Below are 25573 nucleotides of genomic sequence, written 5' to 3'. Positions count from 1 at the left end.
GCTGTCTTGGAGGCAAGGGCTTTGGTAGAGGATAGACAGCACACACAGATACACAGACACAGACAAACACAGACACACACAGACACACATACACACACACAACACACACACACACACACACACACACACACCAAATCATTGCATCTCTTTCTGTCTGTCTGTTTCCTTTCCTGTTGGGAGGAGCAGGAAGCAGCTGTGCCCACCTGGCTTGACCTCTCTCCCCTCCATCTTCCTGGATTTTTTAGTCTTACTACATTTGTCTTTGTCTGTTCTATCCCAACTCTCGTCTCTATAGGTCTTGTGGTCCCAGCCAGCTCTGGTCACTTGTGGAAAACATCTCAGTCAGAATGAAAATTTTTCAAAAGTTCATTTCTGACTGGTCTCTGGCTTTCTAGCTGGAAACAGATGCCGGGGTGCTAGGGTCACTGACAGTTGCTGCCGGAGCTGTTCATGGGGACGAGAAGTTTGGAAGCCCTACTGTTTTCTTGGGGTAGGGATGCCTTTCTGCAGGGAGCCACAGGGGAAGAGCGGAGAAACAGCCACCATGCTATGGTAATCTTAACATGAAATCAGATCTGCCAAGTCAGGCCTCAGGAGATGATTTTGTTACAGCTCCTTCAGACTGCCTACCTGACAGAAAGCAGCCGAAAGGCCTTCCGAGAAGCCTCCACTTACCCCCACAGGGAGTTCCCAGTAGCCTCCAAAAACTAGCCTGGGTCTCTGAGAGGTGGGAGGCCGCCTGTGCACATAGCAACCTGCTTTCTTACCAGTCTCAAATACCCTCCCTCCTCAAGTGAGGCAATCAAGGTTCATGGATCCATGAGCAGATAATCCAAGGATTTGGCAGACTTGGCTCTGGAATGTAGAGTAGAGCCTGCAGGCTGACTCCCCTTGCTAATCATGTCTGAAACCAGTTAGCTGGCCCTAGAGCAGCGCTGGCTGGGAATGAGGGTTACAAATGGGCTTTGGAACCAGGAGAGGCTGGGGACAGATCATTCTGCACTCTCCCAAAACTTGTGGGTCTTCTTACCGAGAAAAAGGACTCAAGTGCGGTTACACAGAATGCTTTGAAAATTTAATAAATAATGACTTTTAAAATTGTATAAACGATAAATTACCATGCAGTCCTTATAATTTAAAATAATTTACAGGCTGAGGTAGGGAGGGGCCCAGGAGGGTGTGGAGGGGGCAGGTGGGGAAGGGGGCTGCCGGCAGGTCAGCCTCTTCTTGCAGCCTTCCTGCTGAGCACACACACACAGGCTGTGTCTATCCGGATGAACCTCCAGGCAGCCTGCTTGTCGTCTGTCGTCAAGGCCTTGACAAAGGTGTGGGTTGTGGTGCAGTATGAGTTCCAGTGCTTGGAGTCAATGCCCCGGCATCCACTCTCAACGGGGTTGGGCGCTCGGCACTTGGTCTCAAAAAAGTACTGTTTGAATACACTGTTGTTAATGTTCACCTCGCCCAGCACCGTCACCTCCTTGCCCTTGATGTCCGTGGCTGTGGTCTTATCCCCAACCCACACACTGACGCTATCACACACTGAGAACTCCCCCATGTGGAAGACGGGGTGGGTGGAGGAGCGCTTGCTCCGGTGAGTCCTGTTGAAGGAGATTGTACCATGGGCCTGGAAGTCCAGATCCAGAGTGTCCGAAGAGGTGGGTGGGGGCTGGGTGCTAAAGAGCACGCGGGGCGAGCGGAGCCTCCGCTTCTTAAACAGTCTGGGGTCCACAGTGATGTTGCGGGTCTGCCCTGCCACGCGGGCGGCTATTGGTGCCCCAGGGGCGCTGCGGGCTCTGCGGAGGGCTGTGTCAAGGGAATGCTGAAGTTTAGTCCAGTGGGCTTGGGGGACGGAGTCTCCTTCTGGGACATTGCTATCTGTGTATGGTTCTGCCTGCACGCCGATCAGAAAAGCTGTGATCAGAGTGTAGAACAACATGGACATTACGCTATGCACCTGGAATGACAAAGACAGATAGGTTACTCAGGGGAGCTGCGCTAAGCATTGTCAGGGTCCGGCTCCCTCACAGGGGCCCTCCCGAGAGGATGCAGCCAGGAGGCTGCGCTGGTGGGCTACGGGTGAGGAGATCCTGGACGCGTAAGTGCGGCACTTAGGAGAGTGATGTGTGCTGGCATGGCTGGCATTAACCAGAGCAGCCTGCGTGGTGGTTCTGTTCTGGGAAGCAACAGGACCCTTGAAATCCTGCCTAGGAAGTTGGGGTCTCCCTCACAGAGTCCTTTGGGCTCCCTGACTGCCAGCTTGGAGGGTGGTAGTGCCTGTACCCTGAATGGCATTCCCTTGGGAAGGTTCTGGAAGCGCTGCAGGGAACATGTCCCAAAGCCCCGTCACTAAATTTGTTCCTTCACACAGCAGCTCTGAGCCTGGAGACTAGGAGTTCTTCCACAAAGCACCACCCTTACTGAAGTCTCTGAGGGTTAGGATGGGTAGGAGCTGCCATCTTTTTTCACATATAAGGAGGCCATCCACAGGGAATCATGCCAGAAACTAGCCCAGAGGGCAGCTCCAAAACATCCCTTACAGAGCCAGTCTGTGTTTCCTCCCTCCTCCCTCCTTTATCTCTTCCATTTTTTAAGCAATTCCTTTCTTTTTATTGCTTGCTTGTAGGTGAGCGCAGAGACTGAACACCAGGCTCCATCGGCTCACGCTGAGCATCACTAGAGTCAACTCTGCTCCGGGGACCATTGTCTTCCCATACTGAACACCAATTCACATCTGCAGAGGTGCCTCAAAGGCCGCACACATCCCAGGTGAAGCTCCTCCAGCTCTCGGTTGGCTCAGGACTCTCCTGTACAGTGTTTTCTGTTCTCTCATCTTCCTGCACTGGGGGATCATTTTGCCTCCTCCTCCTCCTCCTCCTCCTCCTCCTCCTCCTCCTCCATGGTTTCAGCCTAGTTTGTATATTTCCTACCCCTTGACGCTTTCTCTGATAACTCTAGCATAAATATTCCCTCTGTTTGTCTGTCTGTCCGTCTCTGTCTCTCTATGTGGGTATGTGTGTGTATGCATGTGTCTGCATGCATGTATGTGTGTGTATTCTTTCCTGCTAAATCTATATAATGAACAAATAGCCTTAGGATTGAGAAAACCTTGGACATCCAACCCAAATACTTGTTAGCAGGAAAAAAAGCCATTTAATCTACTGCAGCTTGGTTTCCTTGTGGGCAGTAAACCCTCTTCTCCAGGGTGAATATTTAGATTATGTGTGTGTTGATTCTGAGTTATTGTTGTCTCTTAAGACAAGGACTTTCTCTTTTTTAGCTCTGCTGCTGGTTGTTCTCTCTCTGAGCACCTTCCATGCCTGGGCTTTCATAGAACAGTGTTCTCTCTCTCAGACTTCTCTAAAACATGTATCTGGGCCTGTCCACTTCTGGCTGTGTGGTCTTAGAAGTGGGTCTTCCAACCCACTTGGGTGGAAGGTCCTCCATCACTATGTGAACATCTTTCTTGTCTTTCATAGCAGACTGTATTACCTTTACCTGGTGATGTGGGTATTCATTCACACATCTGTCTCCCTCCCTGGTGGTGCTTTAGAAGTCAGGTGACTTCCATTTCAATCACTGCATGGACATGCACAATGTCTGGGATGTTACAGTTTCTCAAGAAATAGGAGAATAATGAGGAAAATATTGAATGGAGAGGTGTCAGAAAAGCCCAGCCTTTTGTTCGATTTCCACTATAGACATGGGTCCTTTTGACTGTGCCCAAGGCTACACGCTGCCTTCCAATCAGCACCCGGCCAGTGAATTCCATACAATGCTGTTCTTCTTGGTGGGATCCAGGAAGGAAACAACCGCATTCTTTTCTCTCGGCTTCCTTTGAAGAGTGTTTGGTCGCTCCACTTCTCCAGCCATCCGTGCAGAGGATGAGGCGCTCTACCTGAGCTTTGGATTCCCCTACCAGATCTGATGGCTAAAGGTCTTGCTGACGATGGTCTCGCCAGCTCTGAGAAGATTGATGGTTCTTTTGGCAGCCAATCCAGCCTTTTATGTTTGTTCCTCTTCCTGTTTCACTCTGTCTTCGCGGTACACATTATCTTTCATCAGGTGAATTAAGGCAGAAGACACAGAACTGAAACCCAGACTTTTATACCCAAATTGGTAACACCTGTTAGAACTGGATCGGGAACTGAGGAAAAGTTGACTGGGGTTTAGGGTTTCAATAGAAATAAAGCCAGCCTCGCTCTATGGTTTCCATGGTCTCCTTCCACAGGCTTTGTTGGGGAAGCTCACCATCTCCGGAGGAGGCTGCTGATGCCCCATAGCTACATCCCTAGCCAAGCTGTCCCTTGGAGCACTCTCTGGACCCTCAACTTGCCGACAGGACCTCTCCATGGATGTTGGCAGTCTCAATGCAAGACATCACTGAGCAAAATCTTCATGCTCAACCCCACCACCAACCCATCTTTGTCTTCTGTGTCAGTGGTAGCCGCCCAGTTGTGGACCACTTGGTGCCTTCCAAATTAGTTCCACACTCACTGTCACTACTGCTCCTGGTTCCCACTCTCCTCAATGGCATCTTCACATTTTGCTTGTCTATTACTAGGCCCATTATGCCTTCCTCTGCCAGCTGCAAACCTCAGCTCACCCTGGACTCTGTTCCCAGCCCTTCACCTAGTCTTGGGAGTAATCTCTGAGTTCTGTGGGAGCAGCCGTCCTCGAAGCTGTAACTTCCTCTCTCGTCTCACTTCCGTGTCCCTGGTTCGGGTCGTGGGGCCTCCGACCTGATGTTCTGGACCTTCATCTCTCTTATTCCAGTGCCCTGACTTCCCCATTCAGGTTCTTAATGCATTGCTCTGGCCTCGGGGCCTTGGTCAAAGGAGCCAGTGGGGAGCCCTAGTTTATGGATCCGGAATGGATAGCTCAGCCAGGCAACAGCCCCACCTCCTCCAATGACCTCACTCTCTTCATTCCAGGCACAAGAGCTCCTGCCTGCCCTGTGCTTAGCCACCCTTGCCCTGGCTTTGGGATCTTCCCTCCAGCACCCCCTGCACCCTCTTGCCCCTTTATGCTCTCCCTATCTCCTGTCAGAATCCATCCTGTTGTCTCCCAATATACCAACCTCAGTGGCATCGCTCCAATAGCACCCGACTCTAGGCAGAAACCCCTCCCTGGGACCCCTGTCCTGTGGCAGGTACACCTGTCCTGTGGCAGGTACCCCTGTCCTGTGTGGTCTCTTACGCTCTCTGACGGAGGGAGAGCTCCCATAGACACCTGTCCTGTGGCAGGTGTGGTCTCTCACGCTCTCTGACGGAGGGAGAACTCCCACAGACAGAAACTGTCCGCGTACTCCTGTTGCCCGTGGCACCTCCACCTCCGGAAACCACCGCGTGTGGGGATGCCTCTTTCCTTCTGAGTTCCTTGACTTCCCCACCTGAGTGTGGACGTTTAAGGTGTCTCTAAACTCTGACTTTGATATTTTAAGGGATTGTTAAGTCTTCGACTCTGTATAGCACGTGCTTATTCCACAGAACAACCCCACAATGTTCTAAAAGTCTAATGCTATCTGTGCATTTGCTGTTGGGTCAACCCGCGGTCCCCACGGTCATTCAATGGCAATAGAGATCTGCATCATGGATGGACAGTTCATTAAGAGTTGAAAATGTCTCAAACAGATCTCTTCAGTGTTTGATTAAAATCTAATTGGGGGGAAACCATATTGTTTACTCATAATGATGTGTTCCTATAATCTTTAAAAATTTATTAGAAAAGTTTTATAGTCATCAGAACATATAGAAAAAAGAGAGACACGATCCACACTGTTTCCCATTCCAGTGACACAATGCATGGTGTAGGAAAGCATCCTCTCCTTGGATGAAGTGAGCCAGGGAGGAGTTGGTTTACTTATAAATTTTAAAGCCTGCGTCCTGAGCAGGTGACAGCCTTCCATGTAGCGTCACAGCACGTGTCTAAGTGGGACATTTAGCTGAGGAGAGCAGCTAGGGCTCACGTGAAGGAACATGTCCATCTCAGGCGTGAATCTTCATTTTGTTATGTTATTATAAGGGAAGGGAAGTGCCTGGGAAAGAGGGGACCACTCTCAGCGTGGCTTTGACAAAAGCAGCCTCCACCAGGACCCTCTCCCTGGCTTGCAGAATTGTCTATGGATCACCAGCATTCACCTCCATAGTAGGAGATGTTTCTATACCGGGTGAATGATCTTTACACATGTCTGGCCCTACTTGACGAGCTGATAAAGCTGCCAGACAGAGCTTAAGAGTTGATCCTAACTAGTCCTCGTCTCCAGTTGCCAGGAGGCCTCCCAGCCAGGCCTGCAGAGGCATGTGACAGAAGGGAGCAAGGTAAATCTGTCTTAGAGAGAGGCGTCAAGAGCTATTCACAGTTCCTGGGCTCGAGATCAGATCTGTGAACCCGGGCCACCAATTGTTGGCCAGAGAGGAAATTCTTGTGACCAGAGAAATCCAGCCTCCTCCATCTCACTGGCTACCCTCTGACAGGGGGTTCAAGGGGTCACTTCTTGCTTTATACTTGGCCTCTGCCCTAAATGTAAATTGGCTGCTGTATTCCATTTTAAAACTTAGGAACTCCCAGCTGTTGGAGCCTGCGTGGGGTCTAAGAATTCTGTGGCTCCTTAACACCTGAGGGAGGGATCTCTGAGGAGTCCTGGGATGAACACAGATGAGCAGTAATGGAACAGAGTCCAGCACCTCGGCTGGCATGGCCCACACAGCACTCATGAGGAGGAAGCACAGCTCTGAAGTGACATCAGAGACTGAATCCCAGGCTATCAAACTTCCAGGCATCAGAGGCACCTGGAGGTCTGTTAAGCTGGGTAGCTTTTTCTACTTGTAGAATTGTTGATTCTCTAGGCTTAGGATTCTCTAGGCTTAGGGGTGGAGGAAACATGTCAGGTAAGTGACAGATGACACTGATGTTGCTGATCTGGGGAACACGTTTTGAGTTACGAGACTAGAGGCTGAATGTTCGGGGTAATGTGGCTAGTATGTGTCAGGATCACCCTGCTGCTCAGCCTCTGCATCTTTTTGAGGAGGGAGGCTTGAGGCAGCCTGCACTCTGTGATTGATAGTGCATCCTGAGACGCACATACTCTCTCCAGCATCCAAAGGAAATTCTCAGATTATGAGTTCTGCCTCCAAGGTACCACAAATCTGGACACAAGGGAACACACTGATATTTGACTGCTTTCATGTCTGGCACCTCAGGTTTCTGAGTGTCATGCAGCTATCTATGATCCTGATCCAAGTATGTCTTTATCAAAAAGTGCATAAGATGGCCAAGATGGTGACATGTGGCCAGAGAGCTCTAGAAGGTTCTAGACCCTGTGATTAGCTGGCATTCTCCAGGACAGGTGTGTAAGCTATGGTCATAGGAAGAGAATGTGCTGGTCTGAGTTCCAGAGTCACATCTTATGTCTCAGCAGTCATCACAACCACCCGGGAGTGGGCCTGTGCTCATCCCATTTTATGACTGAGGGAACGGAAGACATGAAGATTACATCACTTGGTCCTGGACACCTGGTAAAGTAAGGCCTGCCAGTGTCCAGATACAGAACTCTTCCCTACTCTTCCATTTAGGCACAAAGAGTGACCACAGACTTTCTGCCTTACAAGGTCACCTGCTCAGACTGCTCTGGGGGAGTGTGTGGAGTGTCTGTCTGATGTTATCTGTCTACTCAGGAGCTTGTGTTATGTGACTCTAATGTGTCCCCAGAAGTTGCAGAGCAAGAGGACTTCTTTGAACAAGCCCCATTTGCCACAAAGAGCAGTAGCCCTTACTGCCCCATCAGGTCTGACTCCCCTTCAACCTGCTCAGCCTTTCCAGCTCCCGGGGAGCTCCCAAGCCTTGCAACCGCAGAGCTAGAAACCCCAAGAAGGCAGCTGTCCCACAGGCACTTACCTCAGAGTGGCCAGGATAGAAAGCTGCGTCCTTGGCAAAGCCTTTATTGGGCCCAGACACTGAGGTGAGCTTGGGTCCAGCATGCCATCCAGCCCCCTGGACTGCACGACCACAGGCCAGAACTCTGTGGGGGAGAGCGGACATTAGACAAGGTTTACCATGTTCCCTAGCACATGGGTAGACTCCTGAGCCCTAGACAGAGGGGAAGGAATGTCCCAACAGGGCAAGCCCTACATCCACAATTCCAGTATTTTAGCAACACCGGGGCCCAGGAAGGAGCAAGAGTCCAGTTGCCAAGATTTCCAGGGCTCTGGGCATTTACAGCTCTGGGTTTGCATAGCCCAGGTCTTACATAGCTCTGGTCTTTCATGTCCCAGGTCTTGCATAGCTCTGGTCTTGCATAGCCCAGGTCTTACATAGCTCTGGTCTTTCATGTCCCAGGTCTTGCATAGCTCTGGTCTTGCATGGCCTAGGTCTTGCAGGACCCTGCAGTGGTTCTTGCCTTTACTAGTTTCAACTTGGTCACAGTCCACAGTGGGACTGCACCCAGTGTAGTGGCTTCCAGATCCATACTGGAGTTCTGCTCCAGTGATGCCTAAACTAAAATGAAAATCATTGTGCACACTGCCCAGGCACAGATGTAGTAAACCCAACTCCATCCAGCCTTGGTGATGCACTATTACAAATGCAAAAGTCCTGGTAATTCAAACAAGCCAGTTCTGTGATGGAAATACAAGATAAGCAGTGGGAACAGGACAAACTGACCACTTGACACATCACTCAGATCTCTCACAGAGACACATACATCAGAGGTCTTGGGGCACTGTGCTAAAAGTCAAATTTCAGAAATCAGAAGCTATGGCAATACACACTGAGAAAAAATATTATGCTTTAACTTGTAGCTTCTAGAGCCGCTGTTTTCCTCTCACTTCTGTATATGCAGGTGCTTCATTCATTCATTCATTCATTCATTCATTTCCTGAGCATCTACTATGTGACAAATGCTATTCTTGGTGCTGGAGGCACAGCAGTAAATAAAACAGGCAAGTTCTTGACCTCTCTTGTGGACTTCATAGTCTAGTATAAATAAATGACTTTTGACTCTTCACGCCATGAAGAGAACAGGTATGGTGTGATGAGAGAGATAGGAGAATAAGAAGTCATGTAGACAGCGTGCTCAGTGAAGAGTTCCTTGAGGAAGCTGCCCTCGGGTTCACAACAAGGCATGGAGGACGATTTGGAAGCCGCCCTCGGGTTCACAACAAGGCATGGAGGACAGAGCATTCCCGGTGAGAGTAAATGCCAAAGCCTTAGAGATAAGTCAAAGCGACTGAGCGTGAAGGAAGAGACCTGGGAGGTGAGCTGGGGAGCTAGAACAATCCGGGCCTTGAGGGATGAAGCTGGGATACAGCTGCATCCCTGGAGCCGACAGGAGGAAGGGAGGGGGGGGGGGCCTTCCAGCTGGACAGTGGCGTGGCAATTTTGAAGGATGAGTGGATGAATGACTAAGTCTATGAAGAAAGTTTGTACAGAAAGTTCAAGAATCGCACGTTTGTCCTGATTGTCTGCACTTTTTCCAGTCCCACAAACCCTTCGTCCAGCCGTGCCTTGCTCGGCCGTGACCCCACCATCGCTGCCTTCTGACTGTGGCAGCAGATGTCACAGAATGGTGCCCGAAGCCAAATACCTGGTGGGGAAGAGGGGCCTGAAGAGCAGTGGGGGTGGAGGGGCCCTGGAGTGGCTTCTGCATGGCTGGGAAGCATCTTTCTGGGATGTTCCGGTCCCTCTTCCTTCCCCACCCTGCTCACCACGCTCCTTTTGTGTCTCAAAAACTAACAGAAAACCGGATACACAATTGAGAATTCAGGCACGGAGAACACCTGACTGTAATGATCTTCAAACAGTGAGATTCTGTGACAGACAACATCTCGATGCGCTCCAGGGTTGAGCTCGTTTGGAGGAGGAACAGTGGCATGTGCTCTGGGCTTAGGGGGTGCGTGCTACTGGTCTCATCACTCCGAGGGGAGCTCGTCTGTTCCACAAGCCCTTCTGCCGGGGGGCTTGGCTGAACTGTGCAGCTTGCAGGGTTGGAAGCCACAGACCCGTGTCCTGACCCAAGTCTCTCCAACTCTTGGGTAAGGCATCACTCCGAGCGTCTGTTTTTCACCTAAAGGAAAAGTTGCTGGAATGGGTGATAACTCAGGTGGCTCTGATTTTAGTCCTCTGTAATTCTAAGACAGTACGAATAAGCAGCGCTTTTTTCCTACCCTTACACCGAAGTTCACTAATCTCATCTGTTAAACACTGACATTTCAGGCCCTGTGGCAGACACGGTGGAAGGTGCTAGGGACCGGGAGAGAAGTAAGACACAATATTTCCTAGAGGGGTGGAAGGGTTCACACAAGCTAAGTATTTAAATTAGTGTGACGATCCCAGTGTATATTACTCATGAAAGGGAAGCACAGTGGACCCAGGAACCTCGTTTGTCCCTTCAGGCTAGTCAGAGTGACAGGCTCATGAAGGAGGTAACACCTGAGCAGGATTCTTAAGAAGGAACAGGCGCGTATTGCAGAAGAATGGAGAGAAAAACCACTGCCCAGCCTTTGAGCTCAAGAGCTGGCTGGAGGTCTAACCAAGGTCAGAGTGTTGGGGAGAGCAAAAGGAGGATGTGACAGGCCTTTATGTCAGCAGAGGACAGTGAGTTTGGTGATCCCATTGCTGTGGCCTGCTCGCTTGCTGCCCACAACACACAACAAACTTTTGCTTTTAATCCACGGAACAACCAGAGAAGGAAAAGTGACTCTGTGTAATTATTCTGGATATTCCTCTATTGGATGCCTTCTCATCTAAGCGAATGGAGTGAGAGAGGCTGATGATCTAAATTGTATTTATTCCACAGCTTCTCAGACTTGCCATCTTGGGGGATGGAGTACACACAACCACAAGTTTCCTAGCCATATATCCACAGGCGCTTGCCCAGGTAACGCCAGTCTCCTGCCCATCCCACCCTGGTGCCTCCTGGCTCTCTGAGGCTCCTCCCAGCATCTTCCATGCCCTTGGTCTTCTCTCATACAGTGCTGCCGCAGCCGTTTGCTGCTGGAAAGAGGATTTCCTGCCAAGAATACTGACTGATTTTCATAGGTGTTGCTGCTTCGTTCTCATTCCAGGGAAGGCTGGAGCTCTAAAATGAAATCCAATCTAAATAGTGCCAGTTTCTAATGTGAACACACCAGGGCCGAACAAGGAAGATGAACGTCTATTTTTAAACCCCTAACTGTTCTCATCATGACTTAAGAAGACATCAGATGGCTCTCACATGTTTGAGAAATGTATGGAAATAGATCACAGGTCATTTACAGACCACCTTATGCTCCTTCTTATAGAACACAATGAAATACTATAGAAATCAGATACGCCTCTGCCAGACCCTGGCCTCTTCTGGTGCATTAACACGTAGTACTGTAATAGTGTCTTAAAACTGGTTAAAAATGCAAAGTACTGGGCAGCTGTCCTGAGTGCTAGAAACAAGACAGCTTGTGATTTAATAACCCTGTTATTATATTGTTTATCCTCTAAGTTTAAGAATAATCAGGTTCCACGCTGGCCTTCCTCTATCTCCAACTTGACTGGATGAAAATCACCTAGGAGACTGAGATGTTCCCCTGGGCACATCTGTGAGGGAATTTCTGGAGAGGATTAATTGAAGTAGAAGATCTGTTCTTAATGTGTGTGTGGGGGGGGCATTTATCAAGGGTGGGTCCAGATGTAAAGAGGTCTAAGGAAACAGCAGTTGGGAAGACCTGCCTTCCTTTTCTCTTTCAGGGTAAGTGTGTCTGTCCATCACAGCCGTGTGACCCTATGCTGACCTCAGAGTTGATTCTATAACAGTGGCTCTCCAGGGAACTTCTCTACTTTCTGGTTTGGGACTGGTTTGAAGTTCAAGCTTCGTGGACTGAACAGTTACCAGGTTCTTTACTTCTCTAGCAAGCAGATAGACATTGTTGGGCTACTCAGCACCTACTGTGTAAGCCAATCTAACAACCCCCCCTCCTTTACTATTTATGACCTATTTATCCTGTCCCACTAGAGAACCCTGCCTAATACAGTCCCCAGAGAGTGAGCCATCCAAGCCAAAGAGGACAACTCAGAGGTGGCCTCCTGCTATGGACTGTCTACATGACTGGACCTCTCCATGGGATCCTTAGAACCCGTGAACAATCAGCCCAGCGTCTTCTAGAGCTGCACGGTGGAAAGACTCTTCTGAAGATCCCTGGAGATAAGGTTGTTCATCCGGCTCTCTGATCATTGCTTGCTCCGTCTCCCCCACCCCCACCCCTTTTCAAAAGTATTGCAGTCAATTCTCATTAAGACGTTTGGATCAATGGCAAACTGTTAAAGGTCCAATCAAAATGTGATTGTAACTTTGCTCCTTTTGATAATTCGTCGAGAGTGGTAGACATCCCCCTAAGTCCTTCATACTTGAATTTTACGCAAGACTCTGCCTAGCCCCCTGGTTTCTGCTTCCACTGCCCTCTGGTTCTCCGTAGCGGTGGTTCTCATCCCCGGCCACATGGCCACTCATCAGGCCGGTTTTACAAACCACTCTGCTGCCTCCTGTCCTGTCTCCAGGGAGCCTCTTCCAACTGGCTTGGGGTGCTACCTGCTCACGACGGGTTCTCAAGGCTCCCTAGGAGATCCAAATGTAAGGCCAGAGCCAAAGCCACCGATGCAGAGGAGGAAGAGAAAGCTTGGCAGTGGCTTTGATGAGCCAACTAAGAGAAATTCACTATCAAGAAACTAATATATCTTAGCAAATAGAAAATACAGGTGCACCCACCTTATAAGGAGCAAGGAGACATGAGAATATACCGGGCAGACTAGGGGAAGGTAGTCTTTGCGACCCGTCATTGTCTAGATACAAGCAACAGCTGTGAATTGGGAGGTTTTCTTTTTGATGTTTTGCAAGCCACTTAAAAAAAAAACTTCAGTGCTGCAGCTATGGTGGCTTAGTACTAAAAAGTTCAAAGACTGTTTGCTGACATTTTTTATTTCCAAAGATTTGGAGACAGTGAACCCAAAGGACCATACATCTCATGTGCCCCAATGAAGCAATGGCTGGTCCCTAGAGCAGTTTACACTGTTCAAGGGTGCCAGGGAGTTACCTCCTGCTTCCTTCAGCCTCCACCTGGTTGAGATCTGAGTAAAGAAAACTCCTTCACGGTCAAGCATTAAGAGCATGTTGTTGGGGTGTAGTATGTTTTGGTGTTGCTGTTGTAATTTTTTTTCATTGCCATAACAATTCTTTGTAATTTTATCCTCTGTCCGTCATTTCTTATGCGGAGGCCCCATACAATGAGAGGAGAGCTGGAGGTCTTTTTTGCTGTAAATCTCTTTTCCTAATTCTTAGCCTAATCAGACATTTTCTAGGGAGGAACATGACTGTAAGGTTTGCTGAGTAGGAGTTCTTTTGTTCTTCTTTTTTTAAAACAAATTTCAGTTCGGGTCACTTTGAGATGATTTGATGTCTTTTAACTGTTTAGTGGTTTTGGCAGATCCAACAGGAAAATAGTGCATCTGGCACCAAGGACTTAGGAAACAGCAAAACTGTTCTTTTCAACCAAACGGCCTGATGCTGACAATTCTCAAGAGTCCTGTCGAGTTTCTTAAAGAGATCTGGCCCTATGGCTCATTGGGAGATGCTGAGGTAAATTACAAAAGCCATCTCAGCATTCCCCCAGAGCCAAGCAGATCAGAGAAGACGCCATTGTGGCTGGCTGCCCCTCAGCCTGAAAGAGCATTTGCTGGGACTGTGAGTGGCCTTCCATGGTGTGCAGCTGCCCACAGCCTGCATCGTGTTTACCTGACTCCAGTAATTCATGAGCTCTGTAATGCACAATGCCACAGAGAGGCTTTTAAACTACGGCTAATTACAAGGACATTAGTGTGGTAGATAAGTTATCTAAACACAAAGCAGCCTTCCAGGACAGAGGGCTGAGGGGAGAATAGTTTTACAAGAATGTACTGGTAAGTACAGTCTGTATAGCCTAGCCCATCAGGTTGGTAACACTAATAATATATCTATAATCTATGTTTGAGCGCCAAAAACAATCCAAAAGTTTTGCAAACTTCTCTGCAACCTTAAGAAAACATCTCTTTGGTTCCAACTGGCTGATCCTTAAACCACAAGAAAAAGATCTATTTCAACTATGCTTTTGGTCTTTGCCTGGTCTGTTCCATGCTTCTAACTATGCACAGACAGCAGTGCTTGGAATAAAGGGGACTCTGGTGGCTTGGAGTCGAAGTTCATATTCAATAATAGCAGTCTCCAGGTCACGGCAGATCAGGGATGACAACCTGGGACAGAAGATGTGAATGAAAACAAAGGGTACCAGTGAATGTTAACTCAGACCGGAGCCCTTTATTCGATTTGCTTTATAGGAGCCCAAGTCCTCAGTTCTTCTTGAGCTGGTCTTTTCCTCTCAGTGTGTGGCATGTTTTCCAAGCAGTAGGATGAGAAATGTTACAACACATGACTCTCTAATGCAAGTCAGATGTAACTCCAGGAATTAAGCTAAATATCCATAGCTCTGGAAAGATCAGGAAAGATTCAGGCTTAAGAGATACACTGGGAGGATTTTGAGGCTTTTAAAAGGCCAGCCCCCCTTCAATTAGGGAAGAGTAGCAGAGAGCCCAGAGACTTGGCTGTATGGATTCTAGCAAAATGTCACCTTAGTGGGTAAAGTGTCTGTGTTGAGGGCATTTTGGTTTAAGAAGCTGGACTGTGGGTTCACTGCAAGAGTTATTATACTTAGCCACCCACATTCAAGAAAACAGGGATCACAAATGCCCTGGACCAAATACCTCAAAATGGACACCTCCTCACAATTCCGGAACGACAACTGCCACCGATCTTGAACCCCCTCACTCTTCTGCACTGGCATTTCCTAGCTTGTCTGCTGACTTCACACCCAGAAAATCCCACTCAAGGCATGAAATAGATAACCGCCAGCTCTGCCTAGGCATGCCCCACGTGAAGCTCCTCAGTTACCCGAGGCTAAGATGAGCACTGGAAATGAGGACTTGATTCCCGGGTGTGTTTGTTGGTGTTGGGGGTGGGGTGTGGGGTGCTGCTTGAGCCACTTCCTGTGTCTCGCTTCAACACCCCAGTCCCAAACTGTGAATGGTTTACTCTAGGGAAGGGCTCTTGGGCATCCTCGGGCTGTGTTAAGGAGATTCATGTCACTCAGGATCTCAGGAGGAAAGGTCAGGGGTGATGACAACCTGCTGCCTGCTGAGGCCACTTGACTCTCGTCTAACTGTGTTTTAGAACACTTCCCATCTTCTAGTGTTTCTCTTTTTAGGGTTTATTTGACCATGACAACATGTGCGAAGGGAAAACTTCACTGAGGAAATTCACTCCAGAACTAACAAGAGAGCCACAGAGAGCATCTGTCTCCAGAGACCCAGAACATTGTGGGTAAGTAGAAATTCCAGAGAGGAGGACAATTTTCCGCACTCCATGTAAACACACACACACACACACACACACACACACACACACACACTCACTCACTCACTCAGCACGCACGCATGCACACACACACACACAGACACGCATGCATGCACACAGACACGCACGCACACATGCATACACACTCAATTTGTTGCTCCTAAAGAACTAGTTTGTGTGATTAAGATGCTGAGCAATAGAAACTAACTTGCGTTAGCATCTGCTTCAGTCTGTAACCCTAACTGTAAAGGGAAGCTAGAGCCTCCAAAGTTCAGTTTTCTTGAGAGACCCAAAGCTAGTTTCCTCTCAATGCTACCAGAAAAAAAAAAATCAGAACAAATACCACTTCCACCTTGAGTGGAGAGGAATAACAGAATAAACACTTAGCCCAGCACACAACACCCAGTTAGTACTATAAATATTACTTAGTCTTCTTCCTAACATTATTAATGATGCTTGGCCAAAATAGGGCAATGAAGTATTGGCAGATCTGGGTATAGAAGAGAAATAATGCAGTGTCCATGCCACGCCCCTATCAGGGCCTTTCCTGAGGAGAATGTGGTGGGGAACCTGTGGCTTTGTACCAGTTGTGACTGGGATTTGCTGGCCACGTGCATGCTCAGTGGGCCTGAGAGACCACAGAGCAGTGTTTGCAGCTGTGGCAGTGAATGGCAGTCAGTCATCTGCCAAGAGAATGCTTAGTAGAGGACAGAAACACTTGCTCTTGAAGTGACGCCTTTTCCCCAGCTCCGATCCAGTCAGTGGGAGGAAGCCGCCGCTTTAGTCACCCCTGCGGTTCGGGGAACAAGTGACCTGGAGCAGTTGCTTGAGCTCGCCTGACACTGTAAGGTTGGGAGCACCTTTGCTTGGGGGTAATTGCTACCTTAAAGGGAAAGTGAGTCACAGGAGAAGGCACCAGAGACAGTCATGGTCAAAGTCACAGTCATTAGAGGCTTGGGACAAATTTAGGCTCCTGCTGAATTACCAACTTCTTGAGAGTTTAGGTGTATTTTTATCTGCAGGGATGTCCTGGAGTAGGCATTTAATGAATGTTTATTGAACAGAATGGAAAACTCTTCATGCAGCTATTCTAGTTTATTCAACCAAAGTGAATCATTATTTCACATTATATCGAGAAATAAAATGTGGTCCAAACCCACAATTTCTGGATATTGTGCACTAGGGTGATATGCCCCAGGAGCATGCCACATTTGTGGGCTGGCAGGCGTGCTTCCAGGGAAGTAGGCTACAGGCTATCCTGCCTTCACTACAGGAGTGTACACAGTGCTGGGCAAAACGAGCTCCCTTTGTATTTCCAGTGTGCTCATCTCCATCTCCTCTTGCCCAGCACTTTGTTGGAGAAGGCTGTACTCCAGTCCGGCCACTGGTTATGTCATGCAATCCAGTGGGATGGGCAATCGCCTCACTGTTTAGTTATACCCCAGGAGAAGACGAAGAAAAGAGAGAGAGAGCCCAGCACACACATATGTATGCTGGTGGAGATTGTATGAGGGTGGGGATTGTACAATGATAATGGAAACCATTTGTTAGCATTTCAATCCTGTCTTTGTAAATCAGCCAAATTCCTGGCACCAGGCCTTTGTGCTAAGAGAGCTGTACCTCAAGGCCTTCCACCCATGACCCATGCCTGGTGTAAGAAGTGTCACCCTGGTCCCCAGGAAGGTGGGTGCTTAAATGACTTTTGAGCTGTTTCTACCTTTCCTTCCTCCCACAGACCTGATTTCTGCACCTCCAAAGTAAAGCTTTAGGGTTTTTTTTTTTTTTTTTTTTTTTTTTTTTTTTTTTTTTTTTTTTTTTTTTTTTTTGCGGGAGGAGGGGTGGCTAAAAAACAAAAATGAAGAAAACATGTAACGTCAAACAAAATCTTAACAAAGTTCCAGAAACTTACAACTGGAAGAACAGTGCAAGCCTAAGCATGCTTATTTTGCCTACATTGTCCCTGAGAGGAATTACCTCAACAGACACATGAGGTGGCTCCATGCAGAGAACTGTGCTAAAGACCATCTGTGCCTTTGTGATCTCCAAGTTCTAAGACCCAAGTGATTCTACTTTTCTCCATTCACTTCTCAAACCTATTACAGCATTTATTCAGATTCATAGAGCATAGCAGCACTATTTCCAATGACCGGGGCATTGTGACCACCTCCATCACTGCCATGATCATCCCACATGACCACAGTGATCATCCCAACATCACCACCATGATCATCCCACATGACCACCTTGATCATCCCACAGGATCACCATGATCATCCCACCATCACCATCATGATCATCCCAGCATCATCATCATGATCATCCCAGCATTACCACCATGATCATGCCAGCATCACCACCATGATCATCCCACCATCACCACTATGATTATCCCAGCATCACCACCATGATCATCCCAGCATCACCACTACGATTATCCCAGCATCACCACCATGATCATCCCAGCATTACCATTATGATTATCCCAGCATCACCACCATGGTCATCCCAACATCACACCACCAACCCCAACACATCTTGACCACCACCATCCATTCCCCACTACTCTATTCCCTACCAATTATCAACATGCAGGGGCATAGGATCACCTAGGAGACAAACCTTTAAACTTGCCTTGGGGGATTATCAAGATTAGGTTAATTGAGGTAAGGAGATCTGCCTACAGTGGGTGGCACAATTCCACTGGCTAGGATCCCAGGCTGCATGAAGAGAAGACAACCTGAGCATAAGCATTCATCTCTCTCTCCCTTCTGTCTAAAGAGACAAAGTGACCAGCTGCCTCATGCACCTGCCACCAGGACTTCCCTGCCCTGAGGGACCATATTCTGAAACTGTAAGGTTAAAATCAACCCTCCCTCCCCACCTTAAGTCGCTTTTGTCACAACCATGAGGAATGTGGCCAAGACAACACTGCCAAACCAGCACTGCCCCATTAACCATTTAGCCATCACTATTTCCAACGCCACCATCAATAGCTCCATCACTGTTATGACCATCACGGTCTTCACCATTATCAGCAGCAGCACCCCCCCCCCACACACACACATGAAGAAGCCTGTGGAGCTATCCAAGTTTGATAAAGGTTCTCCATGGCCTTCTATTAGGCCAGTTATAGCCCCAGGAGAGAGTCAACTCCTGAGGCCAGTTAGTTATTCCCAGAGTGCTCCAGTGCATTCTTGAGGTCCATATAAGTCCCAAATGAGTGGTGAATCAGGCCAGGAACAAGAAATCGACTTTCTTATTTCTTACACATTCCGTTACATTCTTTTCTAGCTTCATTCTAGAAGCTGTTCTTTATCTGCATCCTCTCCTCTCCCCTCTCCTCCCCTCCCTCCCCTTCTCTTCCTTCTTTTAACAAAATACATATTTTATGACAATTTTCAGTTTAGACCTTAATAAACTTCAGAATTATATTAAAATATTAGTACCTATAATTGCCATGAGAGATTTATGATATCTCTATAATATAGAAATACAAGTATCATGAAAACCAAATGAGGAATTATGTACCTGACATCTCCAAATGAGACAGGGCCTTCCTTTTGCCTGATGCAATTGCTAAATAAGTGTGCAGTTTTTGTAGGCCATTGTGAGTGAGGCTTCTCCTAGCTGCAGACAAGTAGATCTAGCATTTTGAACCCTGCAGAAAGGAAATCTCTCTGTGAATCTTCCCCTCATCCTCCAGAACGTAAAAGGCCCACGGAAGTAGTTGGCTCCCACTGGAAATAGGGGAGCGAAGTTCCTGAGAGCAAAGGCCAGGCCTTTCCCTCTTCATGTGTGCGGTGGCCGGCCAGCTGCCCCTGGAGGAGGCCCTGAACTACTGTCCTTTCTTGTCATTTGTTCCTTCTGGTCACTATGATGAGTACACCAATTGGGTCTGAACTGGAACCCGTGGGAAGGGAGGACAGGGAGGGGACAGAGATCCCACAGAGAGTCGCGGAAGGCCTACAGCTTAATTGTAGATGTGAGAGTCAAGGTAAAACAGTGTGGTGTGTTACCATGCTAAGTGCTACACGGGCATAAACTGTGGGTTACAAGCAGGGATATCGAAGACTCCTAGTGATAAATGATTTCTGTGTATCATCTGCTACTACACAAGGGCATCATCTGTAAAAATGAGAAAACTCTTCTGAGGTCAGTGTTTTCCCACCCTACGGAAGTGGGAGCTCACACCATCACTCGGTGATAGCTCTTGCCGCCACACCACACCCTGTTCCCACATCTGACCGACTCACAGGAGCAAAGATTTCTGTGGAGTGTTGATTTCTGCTTCTGTGATATGGGTAACGGTTAAGTTGGATTTTGTATATTTTCTTTTCTTAAATTTACCCAATTTCCAAACAAACAAACAAACAAACAAATGTAGAACAGGTTGCTAGAACACTGTGATTGCTCCACTTCTCTGTCATGAGTTTTTCCTTGAGGGAGCCCAGAGAACAAATCTCCTTCTCACTGAAATACTCCCACCACCAGAAATAGGGCATGGGAGGACCCACTATTCTGATAGAAAGGCAGTCATGGAAGATGGGTGACTTAGAAATGTTAGCTGCTCTTTATTGAGAGTGATATTGAAATTAGAATGTAGCTATTTCATTTTTTTTTTTTTAATCGAGTCCTTTTCTGTGTCCATCAAGAAAAACCACAGGCAAGATGGGAGCTCCTTGCTCTGGGCTGGGGATGTGGCTCTCTGTTGGTTGGCTTTTTGGGTGTGAAGATGAAGCCAGGGGCTAGAGCCAAGCAGAGTCTGCTAATATTTCCATTCATGGACATGCAATAGCAAGCCACTTCATACATTTACAGGAAAGCATCAAATACAATATCTTTGTTGTGCTTAATCAGAACCAGAGTAGAATTCCAGGCGACAAGAATAGAAATTCATCCTAATGATTTCGTTTTTAGTCCAAAACATACAGTTTTTCCTCACTCTGTTTGTCACTTTCTAAAACAGGAAGCCACCAAGAAGTGCCTTTGGTTTGAGGGGCGAGTGGGAAGCAAGAACAGCGAACAGAACGACACATAGAGATACTGGACAGCAAACGGCAAGGCAGATGCGGGTCAGTCTGGATGTTGAACTGTCGCCCCCTTATTCCTCTGAAACACTCCAGCAGGAATCAACTGTCCAGGCTTCGTGCTCTGCAGTTGAGACCTCCTTTACCAGAAGAAGATCACAAAGCAAAAAGAAGTGTTCAGGTCCCAGCAAGAATTTTCTCTCAAGGAAGATGTAGATGCTTTCATTCTGAACAAGGGAAATACTCTATTCCAAAAAGAATAAGATTTTCATACCCTGAAAAAACACACAGGTCACTTAACAGGAGAGAGAGAGAGAGAGAGAGAGAGAGAGAGAGAGAGAGAGAGAGAGCGCTTCCTTCTGAGCTGTCATATTGGATTAAGTAGGAGGTTTCCTAGTAGAAGTCACATTGCTAAGCACACAGCAAATCAGTGGTGTTTATTGCAAGCACTTGCCTTGTAAAATCTGGAGGTTCAGTTAGCCTAGCGGGTTGCTGCTTCTAGAAACTTGCTACAAGAGATTTGGCAATGGTCTCCTTTCAGAGTCACTTGTGAGTACAAAGGTGACAATCAGAGGGCTCTCTAGCAGTGAGAAATGGCTGTCACCTACAGAGTAACAATGGCATTTGGGCAGTCACATCAGAAGGACACACGCTGGTCGTTAATCACACAGCTTGGCCCTGTCTCACAAGCACCATGGGAAATCTGACTAATGCTGGCATTGGAGATGGCCCTGCCCCTGGTACTGGATCTGCTGATTTTAATTAGTGGTCAGGTTGGGGCTGATCCCAGATGGGGGCTAGAGGGAGAGTTGCCCATCTCATTTCCCATCAGCTTGGAGCTGGATGAGCGGAGTGGCGAGAATGGATGAGTCCTGATCACATGGAATCAGATTAACCTGGCACTCGATATGTGGCCCACCCATAGGAAACATGATGTCATCATAGAAGGAAGTTGAAGAATCAGGAAGAGCAGGATGAAGCTAGCAGAAGAAGCAATCAAGAGATCTGGGAAGAAGTTCCTGCAGTACAGTGTAAGCACACACGGGTGGATGTGAGTTTGGATCCACAGAACTCATATAACAATCTAGGTGCATGATTGCATGTGTCTACAATCCTAGTGCTGTGGAGGTAGAGACAGGAGGATCTCTGGGATCTGCTGGCCAGCCTGTCTAGTCAATCGGTGAACTCCAGGTTCAGTGAGAGAGCCTGTCTCAAAATATAAGATGGAGAGCCACTGAGGAAGACTCTGACTGACATCCATCTCTGGCCTGTAAATACTTGTGCATAGATATGCATGTACATCTACACACACACACACACACACACACACAGAGAGAGAGAGAGAGAGAGAGAGAGAGAGAGAGAGAGAGAGAGAGAGAGAGAGGAGACAACATCAGTGAGAGAAGAGGCAGAAGGGAGGGAGCAATTCAAGAGACAGTGGAGGACAAGATCCAAAGATGGAGAGGCAGGAAGAGAAGGAAGATCATCCTGGAAGAGTCGCCAGAGAAACGGTGACTCAAGAGTGTGGTCCAGACTGAGAAAAGACTTTGAGGATGAGAGGGAGAAAGAACTGCACAAACTACAAACAGATCCTCACTCCTTAGACTGTGCGGGTGAGATGTGATTTCTGGATGTCCCTCGAGAAAAGGTCCAAAGGGTCGGTAATCACAACCATTCGTAATGGGTAACAACTCTGCCAACAAACCAAGTTTCATGGAATCCGCTTCTGGTAACCTTACAAGACAGTCTTGGTGATGTTTCAATGAACAGTCTATCACAGTGTGAGTTCTGCTGGGAAAATCCCACATCTGAGCCCAAACCCAGTGATAGCAGTCAGTGCCTTGGCAGACTGATTTCATCACACAGGTTAGGGCAAGGCCACTCCCAGACACACTGTGAGTCCAGCACAAAAGCCCTTCATCCCAGGGCCGCCGGGCTGGGTGAGCCAGACTGGCCCTTAAAATAAATGAGATTGTATGACCTCACCATTATCAGCTTCAGAGAGAATGCTTTGGAAAGAAATGAGCAGAAAGGACAAAAGGACATCAGGGGAATTGGGGTTTCCCACTGATGCTCTCTCTGGTCCAGCTGGAGCTGGTTACAGTGTAAACTTTGTTTAATCAAATCCACTGTCATTAATAAAACTCAAAACCAAATCCAAACAGAGATAGAGGAGGATGTACTTGGACTTCAGATTGGGTTTGCATCACTGTTCCACCAGGTGCCATCCATAAATCTGGGATGCAGGCTGCGGGAGCTGGGGTTGCAGAGGGGCCATCTCAGGAACCTTCGCCCGTTCCTCCGAGCCAAGCCATGGGCCTGTTACTGCTGCTCAGGGCTGAGAGAAGCACAGCATCTTCTCAAGACCCCTTGTCCTTTCCCAGAGTGATACCGTTAATGGTCAACTGGGAAACTGCGGTGACTGGAAGGCACCCCGGGACAGAAATGGCTGGAATTGGGGATGTTACGTATTTAGCAAAGCTGTCCAAGGCAAGGGAGAAGAGCTTCTTCCCACTGTTGCAGGAGACACATGGGGAGGAGTGGGCAGAACTAAAAGAGAGGCAGGTGCTACCTCAACTCCATTGACATGCAGCTAAAAGGTTGGGCCACAGATTATGGACTTCCGGTTCTGAGTAGGGAATACCTGTATGAGATGGATAAAGATAATAGCTCTGTTTATAGAATCAAACTTGTGTGCACATAACTACATCGAATCATAAAGAATAAACATGGAGAGAAGAGGAAAGAAAGAAGAGGGAGGGATGGGGAGAAAGAGGGAGAGAGGGAAAGGGAAAAAAATGAACAACTTATCATTCCATCAAATGCGGAAGGTAGAGACTTGAATATACAAATATACATATTCATACAACACATTCTTCCATTAGAGTTGGTTCCCATGAGACCTTCAACCTGTCTGACATTGAAATTAATGATTTGTATGTTTTAGACAATATGGTCTCTTTAAGGCAACTGGTGCCCAGCTGAAGAACATGCTCCTTCCCCACAATGGAGATAAAGTGGGCAGGTTGGACTTACAATGCTGTGCTCCAGCCTGGACCCTCCTGAAGACTGTGCAAGGTAACTTTGGATGCTCTTCACAGACCTCTTATATTCTGACTTTGAGTGAAGCCCTGCCATGCTCCCTTGGATGGGGCTACTGTAGATGTCCTGTTGGCAGGGAGGATGGACAGACGACTTGCAACAGAAAGCTATGAGGAGACTGCTGTGTGTGTGGAAGAGATCCAATAGCCTACAACCACCCACGCTTTGCTCTAACAAGACCACTTTATTTTGCTAAGTAGATCTGATCACTGACTGCCTTGTAGACTAGTAAGCTCTGTAGCTTAACATTTAGTAACCCTAGTCTTGAAAATGTTCTAATAAAACTAAATTTAGATAGATACATATGGAAAAGATGGTCTTGGAGGAAAAAAGTTAATAGTTAGTAAAAAAATTGGAAGGAAATAAAGTTAATAGTTGAATTAAAGGACTATAAGTAAATTTTTATTTCTTATGCTTTTCTATATTTCATATGTATTTTATTGTAATATTCCATAATTAGCTTTTATAATCCAAAACATATCTCTTAAATAACTTTATAATTTCATATTTAAGCTATGAAACATTCATGGTTTTTACCTGTTAGCCCCATCTTTGTGATTTTTGTCTTCATAGGGGGAAAGTTTCACTTCTTTTTCTCAATTTTCTAGAAAATTTAAATCACAGAAGCCAGACACTAATTCTTCAATCAAAGGACAGTTAGTTACTTCATTGACTATCTTTTTCATGAGCATCTGTGCAGTCATTAAATATGAAAACTGTGAGGACCATAAGCACAAAGGGGCACTTGTAATCTAGTACAGAGTCAAGGGAATGGAGGAGAACACGTATGAAATCATGGCAGCCAAGGAAATCACATGCACATGGGAGTCAGGCCTGGAAGTCGGTGTATAAATGAAAACAGTTGTATTGAGTGTGAGAGCTCTTGGTGAGTCCCACCCTCCACCCCTCCCTCTTTCTCCAAGTGGCTAGTAATGTTGTTATAATGCCTTCATAATGAAAATAAGGTCCGTAAGCCTTTCCATATGTCTTCTCTCTGGGTCCCCCAGGCTCAGGACTACAACAAATATGTTTCCACCTTTAGCCTTCTCCCCATGGTGCCTAGCTGGGGCTGCTTCGTTCTGCAAAGGCTTAGACAGTGCTGCTGAGTAAGTAACCAAGTCTATGTGATGACTTAAGATGGGCTTGGGTGGAAGACAGTACTTGAGCCTCTGTTTAGGCAAGTTACAATCTTATCACATTGAGTACAGAATGAGTCATTGAAGAATGACTACAACGTGTGGGTACAGTGCTCATATTAGAACGGTCTTGAGCACGTGAGTGGAAAGGCCTGCGGGTTCAGGCTCTCATTCATCTACTGCTGACTTAGGCTGTTCTGTTCTCCAAAGCTCACATAAGGTTTGGATATAATATTAGCTCCTGCAGGTCTGTTCTATAGAAGGGAAAATTGAAAATAAACCACCAAGACATTTGTAGAGCATAGAATTTGGCTGTGTTCATTGCAGACATCAGGGGAAGGGCTGGAAGGGGGAAGAAGGGTAGCCGGAGGAGGAGGAGGAGGCAGGGAACCTCGTTCTTGCTGCATGCCGTCTGCTTCCCAGGCATCATTCTAAGATGTTTCTTCTAGGGTCTGGCTCACTGCTGCTTGCTGTGGCTGAGGAGCAGGTATTCCACCTTTCATGTGGATTGGGGGACTGTGCTTTGGGAAGAGAGATAACTTGTCCCAAGCCACAAAGGCTTGGAAAGGGGGACTAATCTGGTTCCAAAGCATTCAAAGCAATGCTTTCCATTCTCTCAGCACAAACCACTGGCTCATCCATGGAATGGAAACTTCACACTAGCAGTCTAGAAGAGACTTCAATTCCCAGGATTCTTTTGTGATTCCCAATCAAGAGATATTTCCTCCACCTCTCCCCACCCCAGGGGACATTTTACAAGAATGTCTGGAGACATTCTTTCATTCCGGTAAGCAGGCAGGCAGGCAGAATGCTAGAGGCATCTAGTGGGTAGAGGCTAAGGATGCTACAGACTTCCTCTAACACCCAGAGAACCTTTTGCTGTACAGAACCATCTGACCCCACAT

At 47.4% G+C, this 25573-nt stretch overlaps 1 protein-coding gene across 1 annotated transcript in view; it reads right to left on the bottom strand.

The window, feature by feature from the left end:
- Positions 1 to 1053: 1053 nt before the first annotated feature.
- The window catches only part of Ngf (nerve growth factor), a 52999-nt gene continuing 28479 nt past the window's right edge, over positions 1054 to 25573 (bottom strand). Inside the window, exons 2-3 of the mRNA XM_028877310.2 lie at positions 7894 to 8017; positions 1054 to 1954 (exon numbers count right to left, since the gene is read on the bottom strand). Coding sequence (XP_028733143.1) covers positions 1217 to 1942 — 726 coding nt within the window. The 5' untranslated portion in view covers positions 1943 to 1954; positions 7894 to 8017 and the 3' untranslated portion in view covers positions 1054 to 1216. The remainder of the gene's footprint in view (positions 1955 to 7893; positions 8018 to 25573) is intronic.

This window comes from Peromyscus leucopus, chromosome 6 (assembly GCF_004664715.2).
Source record: "Peromyscus leucopus breed LL Stock chromosome 6, UCI_PerLeu_2.1, whole genome shotgun sequence".
Taxonomy (NCBI): Eukaryota; Metazoa; Chordata; class Mammalia; order Rodentia; family Cricetidae; genus Peromyscus; species Peromyscus leucopus.
The sequence above is the reverse complement of the archived record's forward strand: the minus strand, read 5'-3'. Positions and strand labels throughout refer to the sequence as shown.